The sequence below is a fragment of the Varanus komodoensis genome, unplaced genomic scaffold (assembly GCF_004798865.1).
Source record: "Varanus komodoensis strain SLA01 unplaced genomic scaffold, ASM479886v1 scaffold5, whole genome shotgun sequence".
Lineage (NCBI taxonomy): Eukaryota > Metazoa > Chordata > Lepidosauria > Squamata > Varanidae > Varanus > Varanus komodoensis.
In genome coordinates this window covers 18949603-18969791 of record NW_025336087.1, presented here as the reverse complement: position 1 = coordinate 18969791, position 20189 = coordinate 18949603, and the positions used below count along the sequence as shown (strand labels likewise).

The 20189-nt window shown below is 39.4% G+C and overlaps 1 protein-coding gene across 12 annotated transcripts in view; it reads left to right on the top strand.

The window, feature by feature from the left end:
- MEF2C (myocyte enhancer factor 2C) overlaps positions 1 to 20189 on the top strand; it is a 191178-nt gene that overhangs the window by 52973 nt on the left and 118016 nt on the right. For 9 of the 12 annotated variants that reach the window (XM_044446661.1, XM_044446662.1, XM_044446672.1 and 6 more), the window contains one exon: positions 14771 to 14967. In XM_044446661.1, the coding sequence (XP_044302596.1) occupies positions 14914 to 14967 (54 nt within the window). In that variant the 5' untranslated portion in view covers positions 14771 to 14913. Of the gene's footprint in view, positions 1 to 7197; positions 7371 to 12396; positions 12619 to 14770; positions 14968 to 20189 lie in introns of those variants that run through there. The other 3 variants (XM_044446665.1, XM_044446664.1, XM_044446663.1) reach the window with 3 other exon arrangements.

Sequence of the window (20189 nt, the reverse complement as noted above, 5' to 3'; positions counted from 1 at the left end):
ACCTTTAAAAATTGAATTAAAACTGAGATATCAGTGGGTCTTGCTCAGCAGGTAAAGGTGATCCTGCAATTGGGGGGGGGGGGGTGTCTGCACCTCTTTGGCGGTGAGGATGCAACTCCTTAGCTATGTGCAGCCATTTGGGTTGCTCCCTGCCGTCACCAATCATTGCCTCACCCGGAGGCCAGACCTCCCTGCGCAAGCCCTCCGGGTACTTCCTGGTTGTCTTTCTCATCTCCTTGCCTTTGAGTGTCTCCTTCTTTCCTTCTGGCTTTTGTGCCCCCCCCCCACCAGCCTTGGCTGTACTTGACTCTGCTCTGGCTTTGGCCCTCTTCACTGCCACAGGCACTTGGGCTTTCTTAGCCACTGGTGTCTCAGCCGGGTGCTTGCTCTCTGGCTGGTCAGGACCATGGTCCTTTCCTGCCTTCTTGGCTCCCTTGGCAGCAGCTTTCTTGGGGGCAACAGCTTTCTTGGGGGCAGCAGTCACTTTGGCCTGGGAGGTCCCTGGAGCACTCAGCTTCTCAGGAGCTCCCTCCTTGGAGGACTTGCCCTTTGGTTTAGCTGTAGCCTGGGTGGAATCTTTGCTAGTGGTGGCCTTGGGCGGCTTGCTGGGTGCCGCCTTTTCCTCAACATTGTCTCCTACTTTTGCTCTCGGCTTCGGCCTGGATTTTCCTTTGCCCCCTTTTTGCCCTCCTCGGGAGGCCTGACTTTCAGTGTCTTCAAATCCTTCTTCTGGTTATGGGCGCAGCTTCCCCTTCCATGGGCTCTGCCTCATGTGCCTTTTGTTGTTTTACTTTTCCTGGTGCTAGCTTGCACCTGCCTGTGCCCCCCTGGGCAGAAGAGTGGAGAGGCTGGACCAGGACGCCTGATTCCACCCCTTTTATCAAGGCCTTCTTCAAATAGTACTTGGGCCGGGTTGGGTCAATGCTGGGATAAGTATGGAGGATGTAGCACCTGATGGCAAAGACCAAAGTGCCCCTCCTCTCACTGAGTAACTTCACTACTTCCTTCACCATGGTCAGTATGGGTGGGCTGCAGACCCTTCTAGGCCTGATCACCAAAGGGCTAGCCTTTTCTGGCTGTGGCTCCATCTTGAGCAATCCCCAAATTTTCCCTCACCAGGACGTGCACATTTATTAATATTGCAAACAGAACAAACTCTGCTGTACTCTAGGTGAGGATGGCTGCAATCTAGACACATACCAAATTAGACAATTCATTGCATGAAGCTGTCAAGTTTTTCCCTAATTGCAGGTGCATACGAGAGGTGGAGTGGAGCAGATCCATATATAAAACACAGCATGTGAGCAGGAGATCTTTATCTCTTCCCTTCCCAGTGTGATTGGAGCCAGTTTTTCCCCTTGCTAGACAACTAGAGAATTTACGGAGTTCTCATGGGTGTTCTGGGGAAAACTGTTTTCTTCAGAATGATGGGATGGCTGAACTGCCACTATAACTGTTTGGGGCTAGTTGGATCAAGGATACAAAGACTTTCACATATAGAAATTGCCCATTGAACTGTACCTTGTTATTCTCTGAGCCTAATCTAATGACCATATCAATTTATTGTTTAAAACAAAAGGCAATTTACAGTAATAGCATATTTTGAAATGAGCAAAAGGGGTGTTGGTCATACTGTGTTTGATTTAGCACAATATGTGCTTCAGCCTTGTCCTATTAAAACAAGGCCTGGAAACATCACTCCAAAGCTACATCTGTGCAAATAAACACATAATAGCACAAATTAAAGGTGGCTTTTCATTACTTTTAACCAAGTTTACTTCCCACTTGTCTCTGTCCTTCCGCAAGCCTGGGTAATCATTTGTTTTAGTTTTCATTCGTATTACCCGGCAATGAACAAAAAAGCTTGCTAGTAACTCATAGCTAGTAGGTTTGCAAGCTGACCAGAAAAAATGAAATTCCCTCGAGTTGCTTTTAACAGGCATTTGATTTTGCAGAAATGAACAGGTGATTTTTTTAAGAGCATGATTCAAACTGGTCAAGCATCAGTTGAGTTGAGTGAAGCTGTCATGCATAGGACATGCTGGAATGTTTTCATTCGTAGGATTTCCCTAAACTGGACCTGATGGCACATAACAACAAGAAGTATCTGTTAAAAGTGCAGATGAAAGAGCCAGTTGAGAATTTGGTAACATTATTTATTTATTAAAACATTTCTATGCTGCCCCATTTGCTGAAGCCTCGGGGCGGCTCACAACATAAATTAAAATATAATACATTCAAAATGTAAAACAAATTAACAATATAAAATAAGTCGCCCTGGCCAGATAAAATAAGCAAATAATATTAACAATTAAAATGACGTTTAAATAAAAAGGTCTTTGCCTGGCGCCGAAAAACAAATAACGACGGTGCCAGGCGGACCTCTCTGGGGAGCACATTCCATAGATTGGGCGCCACCGCAGAGAAAGCCCTCCTCCGAGTACTCACCCTCCTAATTTCTTTCATGGAGGGTTCCCGGAAAAGGGCCGCTCCCGAGATCTCAAGGGGCGGGCGGGCAGGCGTATATGGATGTAAGCGCTCCTTCAGGTAACATTATTGGGCATTGATTCCATATCTGATCTTGCTTATAAAATTTCCTCCCTTACGAATGGTTAGTGCTAAAGAAATAACAAACTCTGTGGATGAGAGGTTTGAAACTGCTTTGTGGACTAGTTTATGTTCATATGATTTTCAGTTTTTGTAAAACTAGAGAAGTTGCAAAATATCTTTCTGTCAAAATGTTTAGGTGAGGATGTATGAACAGGATCACACAGTTGCATAAATGTGGCTTGGAATTACTTTACAGATGGGTAAGCCAATTTTGGGCACGAACCCTTCCTCCTGTGCCCTACATGAACTGAAGATTGGATGGGAGAGGGAGAGGAAATGCATAGTGCAGGATATGTGCTGATCGGAGACCATATTCTCTTTGGCTGCTCAATGGTACTGTGAGCAGAAGCAAAAAAGAGATGCCCTGGCTAAGATATTGCACCAACAACTTTTTGAGATATGGACCACTGTTTTTGGTTCAGTGTGGAATGCTCCAGAAGCACAGCTTAAGAGATAACACAGTATGCAGTACAAACAGTGTATTGTATAAATGCACCTAGTGCAAATGTATGTTATTTCTGAAATAAACCTGAGCATTTTCTAAGGGAAAATATTTAAAGTATTCTTGTGTTAGGTGAGGGGCAGGTGAGAAATGGCTCAGACAATTGTAAGCTCTCAAAGTTACTTTGTAAGCTTCGAAGGTGGTTTGGATCATAATGATGATAGCAGTAAACAAAAATTATGAATACTTCATTGATCATATGCAACATTCCACCACTAGAATATACTTATTTAAAAAAAATAAGTTTATGGGTGTCATGTTTACAATATTAAATGAAAATAAGCAATGATTTTAAAAGGTAGAAAGTTCAAAAACAGGCAATGCAAATCAAAAGAACCATAATTTGCTATATGTTGTCACTTTCCATGACATTTATTATTTCCAGTAATTTGGAGGCATCTTTATGGGTTGTGTGGAGAAGAAATGAATCTCACTCTCTCACACACAAATATGATGTTATATAAGGTTCATTGCAAATGAAGACCATTTTAAGAAAAGTTTGTCTAATAGTTGAGTATTACTGAGTCTCAAATTGACACATTGTATCCTGAATTAATAGTGTTCAATTGTACTTGATCAGAGGAGCTTAATTGGCATTAAGAAAAAAGGCCAAAATAAAGAAAGATGTACAAGTGAGAGGATTCATCACTTTATTGGATTTCAAGACCCTGTGAGCCATGCATCTTAATTGGGGCCAGTTGGGATCATTTAATAATTGCTGTCAGAAGATCAGATTTAATTCTCTTTATAAAAATACCACAGTGGGATGGAGTTAAGCAAATTGTCATTCAAGGTTTCAAATGAACAAAGCTTTAATTAGGTTGATTAGCCTACCGTAAGAGAGAAAAATGAAATAGAAAATTGATGAATCTACTGTGAACCACATATGGCAGTATTATCAACATACCTTTTTTGTGTGATAAAATTAATTTTGATTTTATGAATGCAGTTTAATACCACCAGTCAACAGCAATTCTAGGATGCTTTATTTATGTATTAATTTTGTTTTCTTACCTACTGTATTCTTAGAACCACTGCTTTTACTATGTATTGTTTACACATTGTTAAACAGTTACAAACTTCTTGAAATTTAAAAAATTTGCAGTGCAATCCAACAAAAAACTAATCAAACATAAATCCATTAACTGTGTTTAACTCCACATAATTCTGTATCAAGTTGAGAACTTAGACTGCATACCTGGGAGTAAGTCTTCTGAAGAGATATGCAAAAGATCGCAGTATAGAATAGAACGGCTGAACACTGATTGCATTCTTATATGTCCGTGCCACTGCAGCATGAACATTGCCCCTGGGGAACTTAATGCTGGCATCTAAAAGTACATATGGTTGGGTGAAGAGCTCCACATTGTATCATGCGTTTAAGGAGGAAAATCTTGTCCACTTGTCATCTTGTAATTTCACTGGCTTTGGGGATGAGAACTTCAGCATCATCACCTGCAGCTACTTTAGTGATTTGCAGCGTTACAGAGTACAGAGGCTGATGTAGCTGAATGCCCTAAAACTAGTATGTTGCATTGTTTGTGTGAGTGCAATAACGGGGGAATATCAAGAAAAAGCCATTTGACCAATCCGTTACTGACTAGCCCTGAGCACAAACAGAGAACATTATCAACCGAGTGGACATCATGCATGGGCCTCTTTGAAATGGGCTCATATGGAGGTTCTTCTAGCTCTTGAGTATCCTGTATACTCTAACAACCATTTCTAACAAACAAAACCAATTTGCAGCATGGGCTGAAGAAGTACATTTTATAACCAGAGCTCTTGATCAGTCCATCTGACAAGCTTTTCTCTAAGTATGTCTTTAAAGGCTCTATAGTAACCATTCACACAATGAGGATATGTGGTATTTGCTGCCTTCACAGTTTGTCGAAAGGGTGATACACACGAGAAATTGAACAGAAAGATGCAACAATGGGAAAGAAAATTAACATTCAGCACGATCCTAAAGTTGCACACTTAGAACAGTCTTTGCTTCCAGTGGGACTTCTGTGCGAATAACTTTAGGATTGCAGCCTTAAAGGTAGCAATGCATGACTAGCTGATCCACACCCAGACTGAGTGGAATCCCCATTTTTATCCTGGCTGTGTGTCTCTTCTGTGAATTATACCCTGCCAACTGTTTGCATATTTGTGCAACAGTGTCATTAATTTAAATGGCTTTAAAAGGCAATCAGACAAATTCCTGGACGATAAGGGCAACATTGGCCACTAAGTCATGATGGCTATATGCTATATCCAGGATCAGAGGCATACCATTTTGGGAGGAAAAGCACTGGAAGAGGGCTATTACCCTCATGGTTTGCTTCCTGGATTCCCACTGATTGATCACTGTGAAACAATGTTATTGGACTACTAGATGGGCCTTTAGTCTGATCCACCACCACTGCTGTTAGGAACCTGCTGCAGAAATATGTAGAATATGTAAAATGTACTCTCTACCTTTTCACAGTGTAATCCATTAAGGTTGCCCATATTCCTCTGAACTTGGGGGATTATGAACATCCTACACAGGGTGGGAGGAACACCAAGGCAAAGGTTGTCTCCTCACTCCTCTTGCCATTCAAAGCGGATGGATGCTTTCCATCATTTGTGTTTGATTTTAGGGCATGAATGGAGGAGGCTCAGGTACCATCATAATACTCCATGTCTTGGCTGCAACTGCTTCCTCTTTTCTGTATCCCCTAGGAAGCCTCACAAATCTTTTCTCCAAAATTGATCGTATGACCTTAGAGTTGCAGCCACTGCAGTTCTTTCCATACCAGCTGTGAAGGCAAGAGAGATGGCACTCAAGTTTGGAGTCCCAGCTCTGCCCTCAGATCTGAGGTTGGAATTGGCACTTCCAATTATCTTATGGCTCTCTAGATTCCATAGGATTGTGCTCTGAGTGGTTTAGGATTTCAGCTTTAATCCCTGCCTGTTTGTTGTCTTGCTGCTCTTTGGGATAGAGACTAGTAGGATGGAGATGGAGCCAGCATTTTGCCAGAGCCTGAATGGAAGAAGTTATTTTTAAAACTGCAGCTAGACATACACTTCATACTATTCTCTTGGTGTAGTTCCCATTAATTCTGATACATGGCATGTTTGTGTTGAAGCTGCTAGTGCAAGAATACATTTCACCATTTTGTCACATACTACTACCTTTAAGAACCTTTTGTCAGGAATTGCTGCATATACCAATAGGTTATAATGAGCCATTTCTGAGAAAATGTAATGTACACTGAAGGCCACAGAAAAGATTAGCTAATGTATCTCCCAATTGATTTTGTGTATGCTTTTTTTCCGGCATACTTCTTATGGCAATAATAAAATGAAAAATATTGACAATAGTCCCTGAAGTGGAAAAAGGAAATCTCTTTTGCACTGGAACAAGGATTATTAACCAAATGGGCATTTTGTTACTAAAAGCAAACCAAACAGCAAGTACCCCTCAAACAAAAGAAAAGCACCCTGCATGACAGTAATATTTTACCTGCTTAAATGAAGTGTGTTTGTATTTTTGTGTCAAAATGATACTGACCTTCCAGACAAATATTACCAGACTATATTATCTGTCTGGAGTAATCCTCAATTTCCATGTCTGCTCATATAAATGCTTTTGCACTGTAGTCCTGTGCAAACAGCACTTCTTGATTTCCTAATATTTTACCAGTCCTCAAGGACAACTGGATCAATGAGTACATTAGTGTCCTGCATAGATGTTTCTTGTCACAGCCCTGTTTAGTCTGTCCAGAAGCCTGTCCATTCTTGGAGAACATTCATCATTGGTTGAACCAAACACCTTGAATACAAGAGGTCCAAGCTTCAGTCCCAAGATCTGAAGTTTTTAAAAGAAGTTAGTGGCAAGTAATGAGAAAAATATCTATTGGAAAGTTTCTGCCAATTAGAGAAGATAACACTGGGTTAGATGGACAGATAGCCTGACCCCATGTAAGGCAACTTTATCAAGTTTCTGTCCCATTCACCTTCTGTTGCCCTCAAAGATTAGCCAGCTTCTTTCTTTGGGTTCCTGTATCCAACCTGTCCCACCCCGTTAATGTTACTGGTGCTTATTGTAGATGATACTCCACATCTGGCATGGAGAACCTCCTGTACATGAGCCAGATAAGGCTTGTGGGGTGTTTCCTGTCCTCCAGCCCGCTTCTTTCCTGCATCCTGCTGCCTCTTCCCAGGCTGGAAAAGTCTGTTTTCCCTGGCCATTAGCTGACTGGATTTCCCTGCTGTGGCCCCAGTGCATGTAAGTTATTAAACATCTTCCTTTGGTGCCAGTTAGGGGTTTGGGGTTTTTTAAGTGTACTTGCCTTACATGCAAAATGGAGGGGGATCACTACAGAGGATGAAAGAACCAATTTCCCCCAAAGTCTACCTTGAAAAATTGCCCCCGCCTCCACACCGAAATCAGGCTTTTAAAAAGTAGTTGTTTTAGAAGCGTAACTGCCATACAGGGGGTTTTTAACCATGTCTAGTTTTTCTTTAATGGAAATTGTTCTTAGCACTTTAAATTTTAAATTGCATTATCTGTATTGTGGTTTGTAAATTTAGGGTAAATCTGTTAACTGTGCAAAGAGCTTCAGTTATTTGGGAAGGGCGGGTACAGAAATGAAAAGAACAACCATGCAAGTAGACATTTTGGAAAGAAGAATGTATTTTCTGTCCGTGCGTGTATGTATTACATAAAAATAGTGTATGTAAATGAATGCAAAAGTGTGCTCCGCATACGTTTGTATGGATTTATCTGTGTGCGACATGGGTGTGGACAATCATCTAAGGGTGACATGCCAAGAGTGGGATGCCCATCCCCACCCATTCAGTGTGCATGTCTGGAATAATGCAACCTTAAAGCAAAAAAGAGGCGCCTTGTATCTGCTTCAGATACCAGAAGCCACTGGTGGAATCCGGCTCTCAGGAGTGCTGATGGCTCAGCAGTCAGCAAGGGAGTAGCTGGCCTTCCAAATATGGTAATACCATCTTGCATAACTTTAATGCACTTCATTGGGTTAGTGGGAAAGAGCAAAATGCTTTGACGAGCAAGCAAAAAGTAATTAAAAGAATAGAGACACATATACTGCTTGTGATGTTCAGAGACCAAATAAAAGCAATATGACTGATCAGATTGGTATTTGGTCTGCTTTATTTTAGAGCCTTTCATTTACAATTGCTCCTGTAGGCAGGGGCACAACAGTGGATGATGAGCCTGCTAGAACACTTTGGGGTGATTTTGAGCTTTGATTGGAGTCCATAGTTTTGCCAGGAACTTAGTCTAGCAAGCATTTTTGATCATATTGCTGATATGCACTGTTTCGGTTATAAACTAATCTGTGTAGTTATAAATTAAGTAACATGGCCTTTAGCAATCCAACATGTAAAGCTACGGCCGTACAAATGCAATAGTTTTAATTTGTAAAAAGTCCTTATCTCTAGTCCCAAGAAGGACCTGTAAAACTGACCCCATATATATCATACAAAAATGCTTCATTGGTTTATTTAATCATTTTGACACATGCCATCATCATGTTCATCCTTTCATATATCCAGAGTGTCATTGGGTGCTGCACAAGGCTAAAAATCAAACAAGTCTCTGCCCATGTCAGGATGACCAAGAGTTGTTTTCTTTAGTGTAGCTTATTCTTGTAGCCTAGGTTACAGCTTCCATATGACTTAAGTGTTTGTGCCAAGCTTCCTGTTGTAAAATGCTTGCTCTCCTGAGATGAATTTAGCAGATTAACATGAAATCTCTTGCACATCTTTTAATGTGGCATTCAAGCAGTAAGATCAAAACACATAAATGTAGGTTATGTTAAATTTTTGCATTAGAATATTTGGGACAGATGTTTGAAATCTTAAGGTGACTCAGATTTGTTTGTTTTGTTCTTTTAATAAAATAAAAAATGGCTTTTCCCCAAATTCAATTATTGCATAAAACAGAGCAGGCTGTTTGTGTGTTGCAGATCTTGTGCAGCAGTAATGACATCTAGTGTATAACTATATAATGAACAAGTTGTCTTTAAAGGGTCAGATTCTGAGTATATACTTGTGTGGGGGATGTCAGAGGAAATGGATCTAGCCGTGACTGTACTGACCCCTGCTAGCCTCTATCGGGATGGGCAGTGTGTGCCATAGAGGGCTCACGGATCCTCCTGCCACAGCCTAGCTGTCCCCCAGTGCTCCCTGAAAGTGTAAAAAAAGAATTCATGGCTGGGCTGTTCAGGACACACCTCCTCCCATGCTACTATTTTTTTAAAAAGAAGGTACCTTGATTTCCATTATGAACCCTTTTTTTACCCTTTTAGTGCTCTGCAAGTACTACGGAAGCCCACAGTGGGTTGAAACTGTATCACATGATAGCTAATTTTGACCCTTCCATAACAGCTTTCAGCACCTAAAAAAAAAAAGAACTGGGTGCCATGGAGAAGTTCAGCCTGCTGGTTGCGTGTGTGTTCAAGAGGCAAAAATGGTCCCCTGCACCTCCCAAGCTGTCCACCCTTGTGCTGTATTTTCAAGCAGTTCTTGAAATAGCAATGAACAGACCTTATCCAAAACGTGCTTATCATTGGTGCGATTGCTAGAGCAGCCTGATTTCTTCCATGTGCTTTGGACCATCTCCCATCAGCCCCAGTCACCATAGCCTGTGGTCAGGAATGTTGGGAATTAACATTTAAGAATATATGGAAGCTCCAAGTTGGAAAAGGGTGGGCTGGAAGGTGGGGCTTCAACTTGGGCATTCCTGGTTCAGATTCCTAGTAATCCATGATGGTTTGGACAGATGTCTACCTGTTTGCACCTAATTCATTTCACAAGCCTATTTATTTACCTGTTGAAGGCTAAAGTTGCAACCTTGTACATGCTTGATTGAGAGTATTTCCCATTTAAATTAGTAGAATTTGTTTCTGAACAAATATGAATAGTATGAGGCTGCACAATTACCGTCTCAGAGGAAATGCAGACTATGCAAATGGCAATAGAAAGTAACTGCCATATGAAACCAAATACTGTATGGCTTTATGAACCATTAGAATCTGCCCAGAGAGCTTTGGCTATTGGGTGGTACAGAAATGAAATAAATAATACTTTAATACAGTCAGTGAACACTTGGATTTCAAGCACAGTCGGCCTGGAAACTACTTGGTATATGCCATGGGGACTTAGGGCAAAACACCAGTGAAAGCTTTCTCCGAGTAATACTAACTTGTCTGTGTATTTATCATTGGGTTGCTATTTTGTTTGCACTGATGAGGCACCCTCGTCAAATGCATACATAGCTCTTTATCAGTATCCCATTTGGCTTAAAAATTGAACTGATTAAAAAATAAATAAATCTCAGCCCAAGCTCAAGCTTGGGGGATTTTTAAAACATGCCAGCCACAGATATGTGCAGCTGGTCAGAACAGAAAAATCTTTATGGCACGCTTGTTGCTTCTTGTAACGAAAGCTTACATCACTGACACGTATTCAATACATTTCCCCCCTCAGGCTGCTGGCTTGTTTATAAATCAAATATTTAGCATCTTCCATTTTGATGCTTCTTCTTGCCCCTTGGGTGACTTGTTCAAAGGGCCCTCTGTCTGGAGTGCTGCAGCACGGCAGATTCAGAAAGTTCTGTTCGGAGAAGGAAGTGAAGAGTTTTGGTTCCCATTTTGCACTTCTGGAACAGTTTAAGGAAGGAAGCACCTTTACACCTTTTATTGTTCGTGGTTGCTGACATCATCTCCTTCCCTGACCACTCAGTGCGTGTTTCCTGCCATTCTGTCAAGAGTCTTCTGTGTTACTGAGTGGGAGAGAGAGAATGTGTGCGAGAGCGAAAGAGAAGGGGCGACTGCCCTGCAGAATCTGCCCACTGGAACTCAAATCACTCGTTCCTCAACTCTCTGTGCCTTTGCCAAATCATAAAGTGAACAGAAGCCCGCCAAAATGAAGTTCCTCTTTTTAGCAAACAGTCTGATTTTTTTTCAAGTGTTTGGGTTTCCAAAAGGGGAAAAATGCTGAAGACTGTAATTCTGAAGAATGTAGCATCGACATTTTAAAAGTGATGCATTTGTTTAAATGTAACTCTGTCATTATCCTGGACGGGTTCTTTAATGTGGCCTCCACTGTGACAGGGCTTCTGGAATAATTTTAACATATTTAACTTAGTTTTGTCTAGTGCACATTTTTCAGGACACCCTAGAGTTTATTCTGTTTTTTGCAGTTGGTCTAACAAATGTAACGTGCGTAGCAGAAGGTAAACCACTGCAAGGTATCTTTTAAAATGTCCAGAGGCCATGGGGTTCTCTCTCATGTTTTGCATTCTGATGGGGACCAATTTTTTGAAATGTGTGAAGGCTGGTGGCTGTGATTCAAATATGCTTTTCAGTTCATTCCATGTTTCATTTGACTGAGTATCTCTCTGAATGCTATAGCTTATTGCTTTGACTCACATGTTTGTGTGTATATGTGTGTGTGTGTGTGTGTGTGTAAGAAATTCATTCATGCATAGGGGTATATAGTTGGAAAAGTAGTTGCATCAAAGTGCACATGTGGGTTTATGCAAGATAAGGAGGCAAATCATGACAAAGCTGAAGAAAAAGAAAACCCTGTAAGCCTATTTTTAACCATGCCACTGCTGCTAGCCTGTTTTTATCTCAGTTGCCCAAGCTATCTCTGTGCCATGGTGTGTGTGTATACGTGCATGTGCACAAACACATGTGTGAATTTGGGTATGGATGAGAACAGTTAGCACACTGTTTCTTGTTTCTCAGCCTTCCTATGTTTGAGAAACAGCATCATAATAAATGGTCACAGTGCTTCCTTTTTTAAACCATGTGGGTTTCTTCCCTGCCCCACCAACTTGTCAACAGATTGTTGCTGCAAATGGGAACAATGGTTCAAATTCATCTCTTAAATTACAATGATGTAAATTTGGAATTCAGTCCAACGTACACTGTGGGCTTACCCTAGATTTATGTCTGCAGGGTCTATGAACTGTTTGTGAGACTGTTTTAGGGATATTTTATGTAGCTGTCGAATACTTAACGTTCCTGACACCCAGTTTGTTTATAATCTCCCCCCACCCGTTTTCTAAATGCTCCATATGAAATGTGGAACTGATAGCTCAGTGGGAGGGACTCACCATGCTGTTACTTCACCAGGGCTCTGTGTGCATGTCCTAAAAGACAAGCGTGTCAGTGCTCAGTGGTGCCCCCCCGACCGCTTTTCTCATTCAGCTGCAGCATCTTGATCTGTAAAGCAGCTCTCATCCTGGCTAACCCTGTCACCACTTCTCTAATCTCTCCACTCTGACCTCCCACCCTCAACAGAGTAAGAGCTTAGGCAGGCGTAGGGGCTGTAAGCCGATAGTGCCTCTGGCTCCACGTGAATGAAAGGAAGGGAAATTGTTCCATATGCATTTGCTGTGGATTAGTCTATTGGCTTACTGTTGTGGAGAAAGCCTGTTAGACTCCTTTGGGTCCTGCACGTACATGGGAATTACCTGGCTTTTTATATCAGAGGTAAGCCTGACTATTGGGGTTGGTGGGCGGGGAACGGGAGCTCCCAGGAAAACAGGCCTGTCCAAAGAAATTTAGGAAAATGCAAAAATGAATATGTTATGAGAGTCTCCAGCAAATATCAGAGGCTGTAGTGCTCCTGAAATATGCACAGATAATATAGAATACATTTTAAAGAATTTGCTTTAATGTAGTGGTTGCACTGAATCTGTGTTTCAGGGGGAATAGGACCAGGTGCCAACTGTATACAAGTCAATTAACTCTTTCAAATGGATAAAAATGCTAGAAATGCATCATTAATGATGTGAGCTGATAATGATAGTTTAGCAAATTATCTGCTTGCCTTGTACTACAGAGCAATAGTGCTAGTAATAGTGAGCTTATTAAGGCAGAAAACTTGTTTGCAGTGCATGGTCTACTCAGAAGTAACCCCCAATGAATTCAGTGGGACTCACTTCCAGGTAAGTGTGTATAGGATTGCAGTGTTGGAGTGCATAAAATGTGTAGATCATGAGAGAGCAATAGTGTTCTCCTTAATTTTTCTTGACATCTTACAACACGGAACTGCAATAAATCTGAGTTGCAACAACTTAACTGAAGTCAGAATTAAAAATCTGAGCGAGGACCAGACTTTCCTTCTGAATGATCTACTTTCTTTCTGTATGGATCTACTCAACAGATTTCCACCCCAGAAGTTCTGTTTAGAGTTTATATGTTTATTAGAATGTATCCGGTTGGCTGTAAGGGAACTGATCAAGGAAAGATTACCAAAGAAAGATGAAGCTGCAATATCACATTCCTACATTGTGGTGAATTAAATAATTTTATTATACCAGAATGCTTTGGAAAAACAATGAAGCACAAAGGCTGCAGTCTGTACCTGCAGGGATACGCTCTATTGAAATCAGTGGGGCTTGCTTCTGAGATGATATGGATAGGATTGCAGTTCAGAAATATGAGTGTAATGTTTGAAAGAATATGATATGCTTATGTGAGTTAAAATGTTTCCATGCATTGTCCTAGTAAGCTATCACTCATAGTAAACATTTATGATGCTTGCCTTTATCTTTTTACATATTCTCAGCATCCACTTTTCATTTATGACTTTTTCCTATTCATATTTTCACCCTTTGATTTAATTTTTATATAATGTATTGCAGCAGTGTGAGATTAATCCTGTGGTTTATAGTGTTTTTCAAGAGAATATTAGAAACACATTGTCATGTGTTTACGACCCTTCTTTTGCAATTATGACTTTTTATGAGGTGATTAGCTATTTGCAATATGCGGAAGGCAGATGCATGGACTATATTAATGACTGCTCAACTGTTCTGCTTATTGTAGAGGGGTACCTATATACATAGACACACAAATATGTTAAATAACGGAAATAAAGAAATATTTTTCTGTTGAAGTGTTTCATCTGCAATACTTCCTTTTAAAAATCGAATAGAAGGTTAAAGAACTTTGATTTCAGCTGACATTACTCATACATCAAATAATACTTTAATAATGGCCTAGCCTATTTGCATAATAACAGACATTATCACCTCTTCTGTTTTCCTTCTAAAGTGAATTAGCTTGATTACTTAGCTTGCACAGGTAGGGAAAGGTTCATTAACTCTTTGATTTAGGTAATTTTTCACATTTCCAAGGAACTGTTACAGAATAGAAAGATGTGCATTCTCAAGGAATATGAAAGTATCCACTTTCATTGTTTTAATAATGTCTTTAAAAGTTTGTTCATTTCATTTATTACATTTCTATACCGCCCAATTGTCAAAGTTCTCTAGGCGGTTTACAGAGATTAAAACTATAATAACATAATATAAAACTAATCATGTACACATATATAACACAATTTTGCACATTCTACTGTGAAATTGATAGACAGTACACTTATACCCTGAAGCTAAGTTTCTTATATGAATGAACATGGCTTCTGAAAAAGATCAGGGGAAAAAAACCCAACAACTTATTTTACAATAATGATTAATAATCATGCCTAACTATTCCTGACTTTGTTCCTAATATAGTTGTTTATTTAGTAAATTTGCACACTAAATTGCACTTAAGGTCAGTTGGTAAAGTATCAATGTATTCTAAATATTTTGCCTGAATAACTCCTAACAGTTCATTTCTTTTGTATATTTAGCAGGAACAGATGTGGGGGTCTGTGAATTGAATCGTGTAAGTGCTGAAGAAGGAGTCTTGGTTTGAGGAAACAGGAAAGAGGAAGGAAAGAGAAGAAGAAAATACATAAGTGTAGGAACGAACGAGAGAAGAAAAACGGGGACTATGGGGAGAAAAAAGATTCAGATCACGAGGATTATGGATGAACGTAACAGGCAGGTAAGTTGCAAAGTAATCTTCTGATGTTTAAGAGTTAAATCATGACCTAAAGGATTATTGTATGAAATCATATCCACGTGCAGTTATTAGGGAAAATTCAAGAAGTTTCTCATGCATGTTGCTGCATGTTTTGTAAGCTTTTGTTTGTTGTTTTTTCCAAATACCAAGATACTATGCACACCTAATCAAAATGTCATTAAACTTAGTGAAGTATATTCCCACTGATTTGGCTATTTTGACTGCTGCAAAAAGTTGGTTCTATGATCCCTATTGCTACATAGCATCTTTATAGCGATTGTTTCAGTAACCCTGACAAAACTCACACAGTACACACTTGAAATGTTTTGTGAGGCAGTTTTAAGCAAATGCAGTGTTGAAACTAGTTTGGCTCCGATTAGGACCACAGCCGAGGGGAATATTAATATTTTATAGTCTAAGACTGCTAAAGGTTCTCGTCAGTTAACTTGAACAAACAAGCATGGACCTAAGAAAACTGAGATGAAGCTCAAACAAGTAATGACAATGTAGCATTTTCCAAAATAGGTCATGATAATGTTAAAGTATTAAATTTAAGAGAGTTTCATTAATATCACAGATCTGTGCTACACAGATTATGTTTTGCCTTTAAGATTTAATGGATAAGGTTCTGATCCAGAGATACGGATAAAGATGTTGCTTTCTACTCTAGTAACAGGCAGGTGTGCATTATTCTTCATGCATTGTTCTCAGGTACTATATGGGGATGCATATTCCCATTTTCATCATAAGACTGATGGCAAGGCCTGTACACATCTGTTCCACATACAACTGGTGATGTTTCTGTGCAAGTCATAGTGTGTATCTAATCTTCACTAATATGGTGTTGATATCAGCTTTTAATCCACTGCTGGAAGCCCAAAGAACTTTCCCAATCCAGGTGTCCATTTGGAAGTTATTTGAATTTCACCTGTTGCTTTCTTGGATTTCAGTATGACAAGGAAGCCAACTTTTCTGCATGGATTCCTCATGTTTATCATATGCATGCCTCTTACAAAAATAACCCAATGTAGAAATAATTTATAGTTCTAATTTTCAAGTGAGTCTTTTGTGAAAGTTTGAAACACTACTTGGCCAGAAAAACTTTCAATTTTGTGGAAGAAAATCACGTTTCAAATCAAGTGATAATAATACGTATGATAGAGTCATTCTGAGTTTTTAGATTAGTTATTGCTCAGGGCAACATTAGAAAACAATAATTCTGTCAATATGAAAGCAGCATATTTACATTCATTGTATATAGCTTGGAATTTAAAGCTTGGGATCTAGTTGTTGGTTTCAAATTGTGTCTAAATTATTTCAATGGCAGTCTGTGTTTTTGAAAGGGAGGTATTAATAACCCAGCTATTTAAAATGTACTATAATTTTAATATGGCATTATTTTTCATGGTTATTTCTCTTTTCAGTATTATCAATTTTAAATCATTATGCCCTTAAAGATTTTTACCCACTTATGGACACGATCCAAAATTAAGCACATTTTGGTACCATTGATTTCAAATCAGTGAGACATAAGAGAACTTAACTTTAGACCATGTCCAGTATTGTCATCACAAAAAAGAAAAATAGTATTCTTTGTTTAATACTTCCTTGTTTTCATGTGCATCTACTACTGCCTTTTTCTTTGTTTCTATTAGAATTTCTGCTTTGCATCTTCATGTCCTAGTTCAACATTGACTTAAAAGTTGGTCTTCTCTTGACTGAACGGCTTTGTCATTCAGATTAGAGCACTGAATGTTTGTATTGTGCTATAGATGTTTGAACAATTGCATCTACTTTACAAACCAGGACTTTTTTCATGGCCTGTTGGCTGATGCCACTTCTGCTTTCGTAGTTCTTATGCATGTATATAGTATAGTTAAGTATCATTTTAGACCCATTGAAGGTTAACGGAATGGATAGTCATTGATTTCTCTTGTATCATATAATCCCGTATGCCTCTGAAAATTTACTCTGGAGGGCTTCAAGACCCTCCAGGATCATGTGTAAGATGGAGGCAAAAGCATAAGAAGAAGAAAAACTCAGCAAAACTGGCCACCACACTCCTTTCTGCATCAAGGACCCTCTGCTATATCCTCTGCTAGTGGAAAGGCCCTTACATTTGTAGTGCTGCAACACTGGATTTTGTTTTAATATGTAAAACCAGAAGAACCTATTAAACTCTAGTGATAAGATAGATCAGTAAACAAAAATGAAGCACATAGGGTTACATTGGAAAAGATTCTTACGTTTCATTCTGAGTGAACTCAAAGGGACTTAAGTGAATCATTAATTAGTAACTTGTCCCATTGATTTCAGTGGAACTGAAGTATGACCAACTCCATTTGAATGCACTCTGTAATCAGATGGAACCTTTTTTGAAACCTGCTAGGGAAATTCAAAGGCAGAAAGAGAAGGGGAAGAGATGGATTAACTCCATGAGATGGAGAGATGAGATGGATTAACTCGATGAAGAAAGCCATGGCCTTGAATTTACAGGACCTGAACATGCCTATCATGGATAGGACATTTGGGATTACTGTCATTGCCATAAGGCAGCACACCACTACCGTAACAAATCAAAATCATGAGATAAACTGTATGTTGGTCAAATATCTCTAAGCACCATAAGGAAAACTTTCACTTTATACATAAAGAATGTTAAAAAAATGAAGTGATATGGCTGGGTCTTCCATTTCTCCATCTCTTATCACCCAGTGTAAGAAGAATACAGGTCACGATTCATGTGAGTTTAAGTACTTCTAAGTCCCATTCACATCTGCAGGAAACTTCCAGATGGTTTAAGTCTTGTCTTTGAAATCAGTGGGACTTAAATATGACTTAGGTGAAGTTGTGCCCATACTGGATCATTGAATCTACCTGCATTGATTATGGCAGGAAAAATGGCTTTTCTTCTTTTTGTCTGCAGCAGGAGATTGTTCTTTCCTTCTGACCTAGCTCAGCAGCAGCAAAATGAGTGTATGTTTTGTTCCTTCATAAAGGTGATACCAACTGTCCTTTCCTTTCACCGTTTCTGCTTTCGACTAGTTATGAAGAGTGTATGAAATCACAAGCTAATACGCTGTAAGACATGAACCCATTTTTCAAAAAATTAAAAATTAACATTGTACATTCAAGGCTGTGTCCCCAGTCTTTTCTCTCTTTAACTTACAAACTTTAGAATTGTTTGACTAGTTTTTAAATAGAAGCTGAGATTCTCAGGACTTCAGATGTATTTAAAGAACCCTAAAATCATGTGCTCTCTGTAGGAATTTTAGTAATGCTAAAAATATCATATGCAGTTTTGAGAACTCACATAAAACATAAAAATTACAGAGATATATAAACCTTGCTTTCAACATCTGTGCCTTTAGATAACACAAAAGTTGCTGTTGTTCTAAGGTTATTATACCTGAAGATATTGAGAGAAATCCCAGGTAAGGCATGTGAAATGCAAAGACAAATGACACTTTCCCAACCCCATGTCCGATTAGGCAGAGTAATGCAGGGACTGAGGGGTGCTTGCAATGGGCACCTGGCAGACAGTAGGAGGTGCTGAAGCTTTCCTCTGCCAGTTGATTCGCCCTTACAAATGCTTTCCTTTCATTTTATAAACTTTATTTTTATGTAAAAAGGGGGTGTGTATCCATCTTTTCCTCAGCCAGAAAGACATTCAAAGCAGCTGACATAATAAAAAACAGACACGGTTATGTTGTTAAGTTTTGATTACGTTGTTTAATGTATCAATTTTCATCAGTTCTGTGCTCTGGGTCCCCATTTTTAATGGTGCTTTTAATCTTGACTGGTATTTGTTTAGTTGTTTTAATGATGGATTACTGTTAATTAAATAAATACCAAACAGTCAAGATAAAAGCGGGGGAGGGGCACCCAAAGTGCAGAACTGACATAAATAATAAATTAAACAACACTATAATCAAAGGCTTGCATAAACATGGGTCAATAGAAAAATTGACTGTACCAATCTGGTATTGGGGATAAGGTACCCCATGAGCTTAAACAAATAGAACACCTGGTGGAAGTTGTTAAGCATGATGCCATTTGCAAGTTTAAAAAACAAAGTGTCCCTTTGCTTTACACTTTCCTCTTCCAGTAGAACACATGAGGGTAATAACATTATGCATTTTTAGGCAGAAAAAAGTCCTACAAGTCCAGCATTGCCCAGCCAGTCATGTCAGCTGGGCATGCTGGAAGCTGTAGGATTTTTTCTTCTTTAAACATACATAGATTGCTCCGTAACTTGTTCGTTTTACTGGAAAAAATAAATAATTGGAGTTAGTAATATTCCAGATTTTAAAGTACAAAAACGTAAGGTTACAGTTACAAACTGTAACAATAATTTTTGAAGCCAATATTGTGCATGCTCTCTCTGTGCGTGTGCACACATGTACTTACCCAGCAGCGATAAATACATTTTATAACAGTGCAACAACAACAATTTATGAATGACCAGTAATAACAAATCTGACAGATTTGCAATCATAGCACACACTACCTGAACGGCCTGTGCGGTCTCCATAACTGTTGCATCAGTAGGATACAAAACAGTTACACGCAGCACATTGTTGCTGTGATTCTCTGTCATTAAGCTGACCACAGAGATGCTATCTTTCCTTTTTCCTGATGTCATTAAAGCAAGCCCTACCAATTTTGAGCCCGCCTGCCTTGATGTTCCAGCTGCCCGGGGGTTTATCTAGTCCAACCTCAAGGACTGATCAGCGATAAACAGGGGTGCACTACAAACTGACATGTTTGGGGATGTACATATTATTGTGGGTTGCTGAGCTTCTTAAAAAAAACCATTACAGACTATTTGCTTTTATAATCACTATAAGCTGCCCAGAAAATTTTCGATCGTGGAACAGTGTACTAACGTACACACACTTGAATATTCATTTAATTTGGAAATCTGTCACAGGTACCTTCCCCACCTTCAGTCTTATTGTAGTAAAAAATACTTTCTGACTGGGAAATATTTGTCTTGTTATTTTATTGTGCCTACCTGAGTTAGTTAATTCTCTGACTTGTGGCACACTGAGTTAATCTGAGACCCTGTAACTGGCCTTGGAGTATCAAGTACTGTCTGTCCTAGATTCTTAGCTCCTGGATTGCTTATATATGTTAGCATTAAACCCATGTTTTAGAATCGGGACCCAGCCATAATCTTATGTGATCATTTGTGGGTTTGG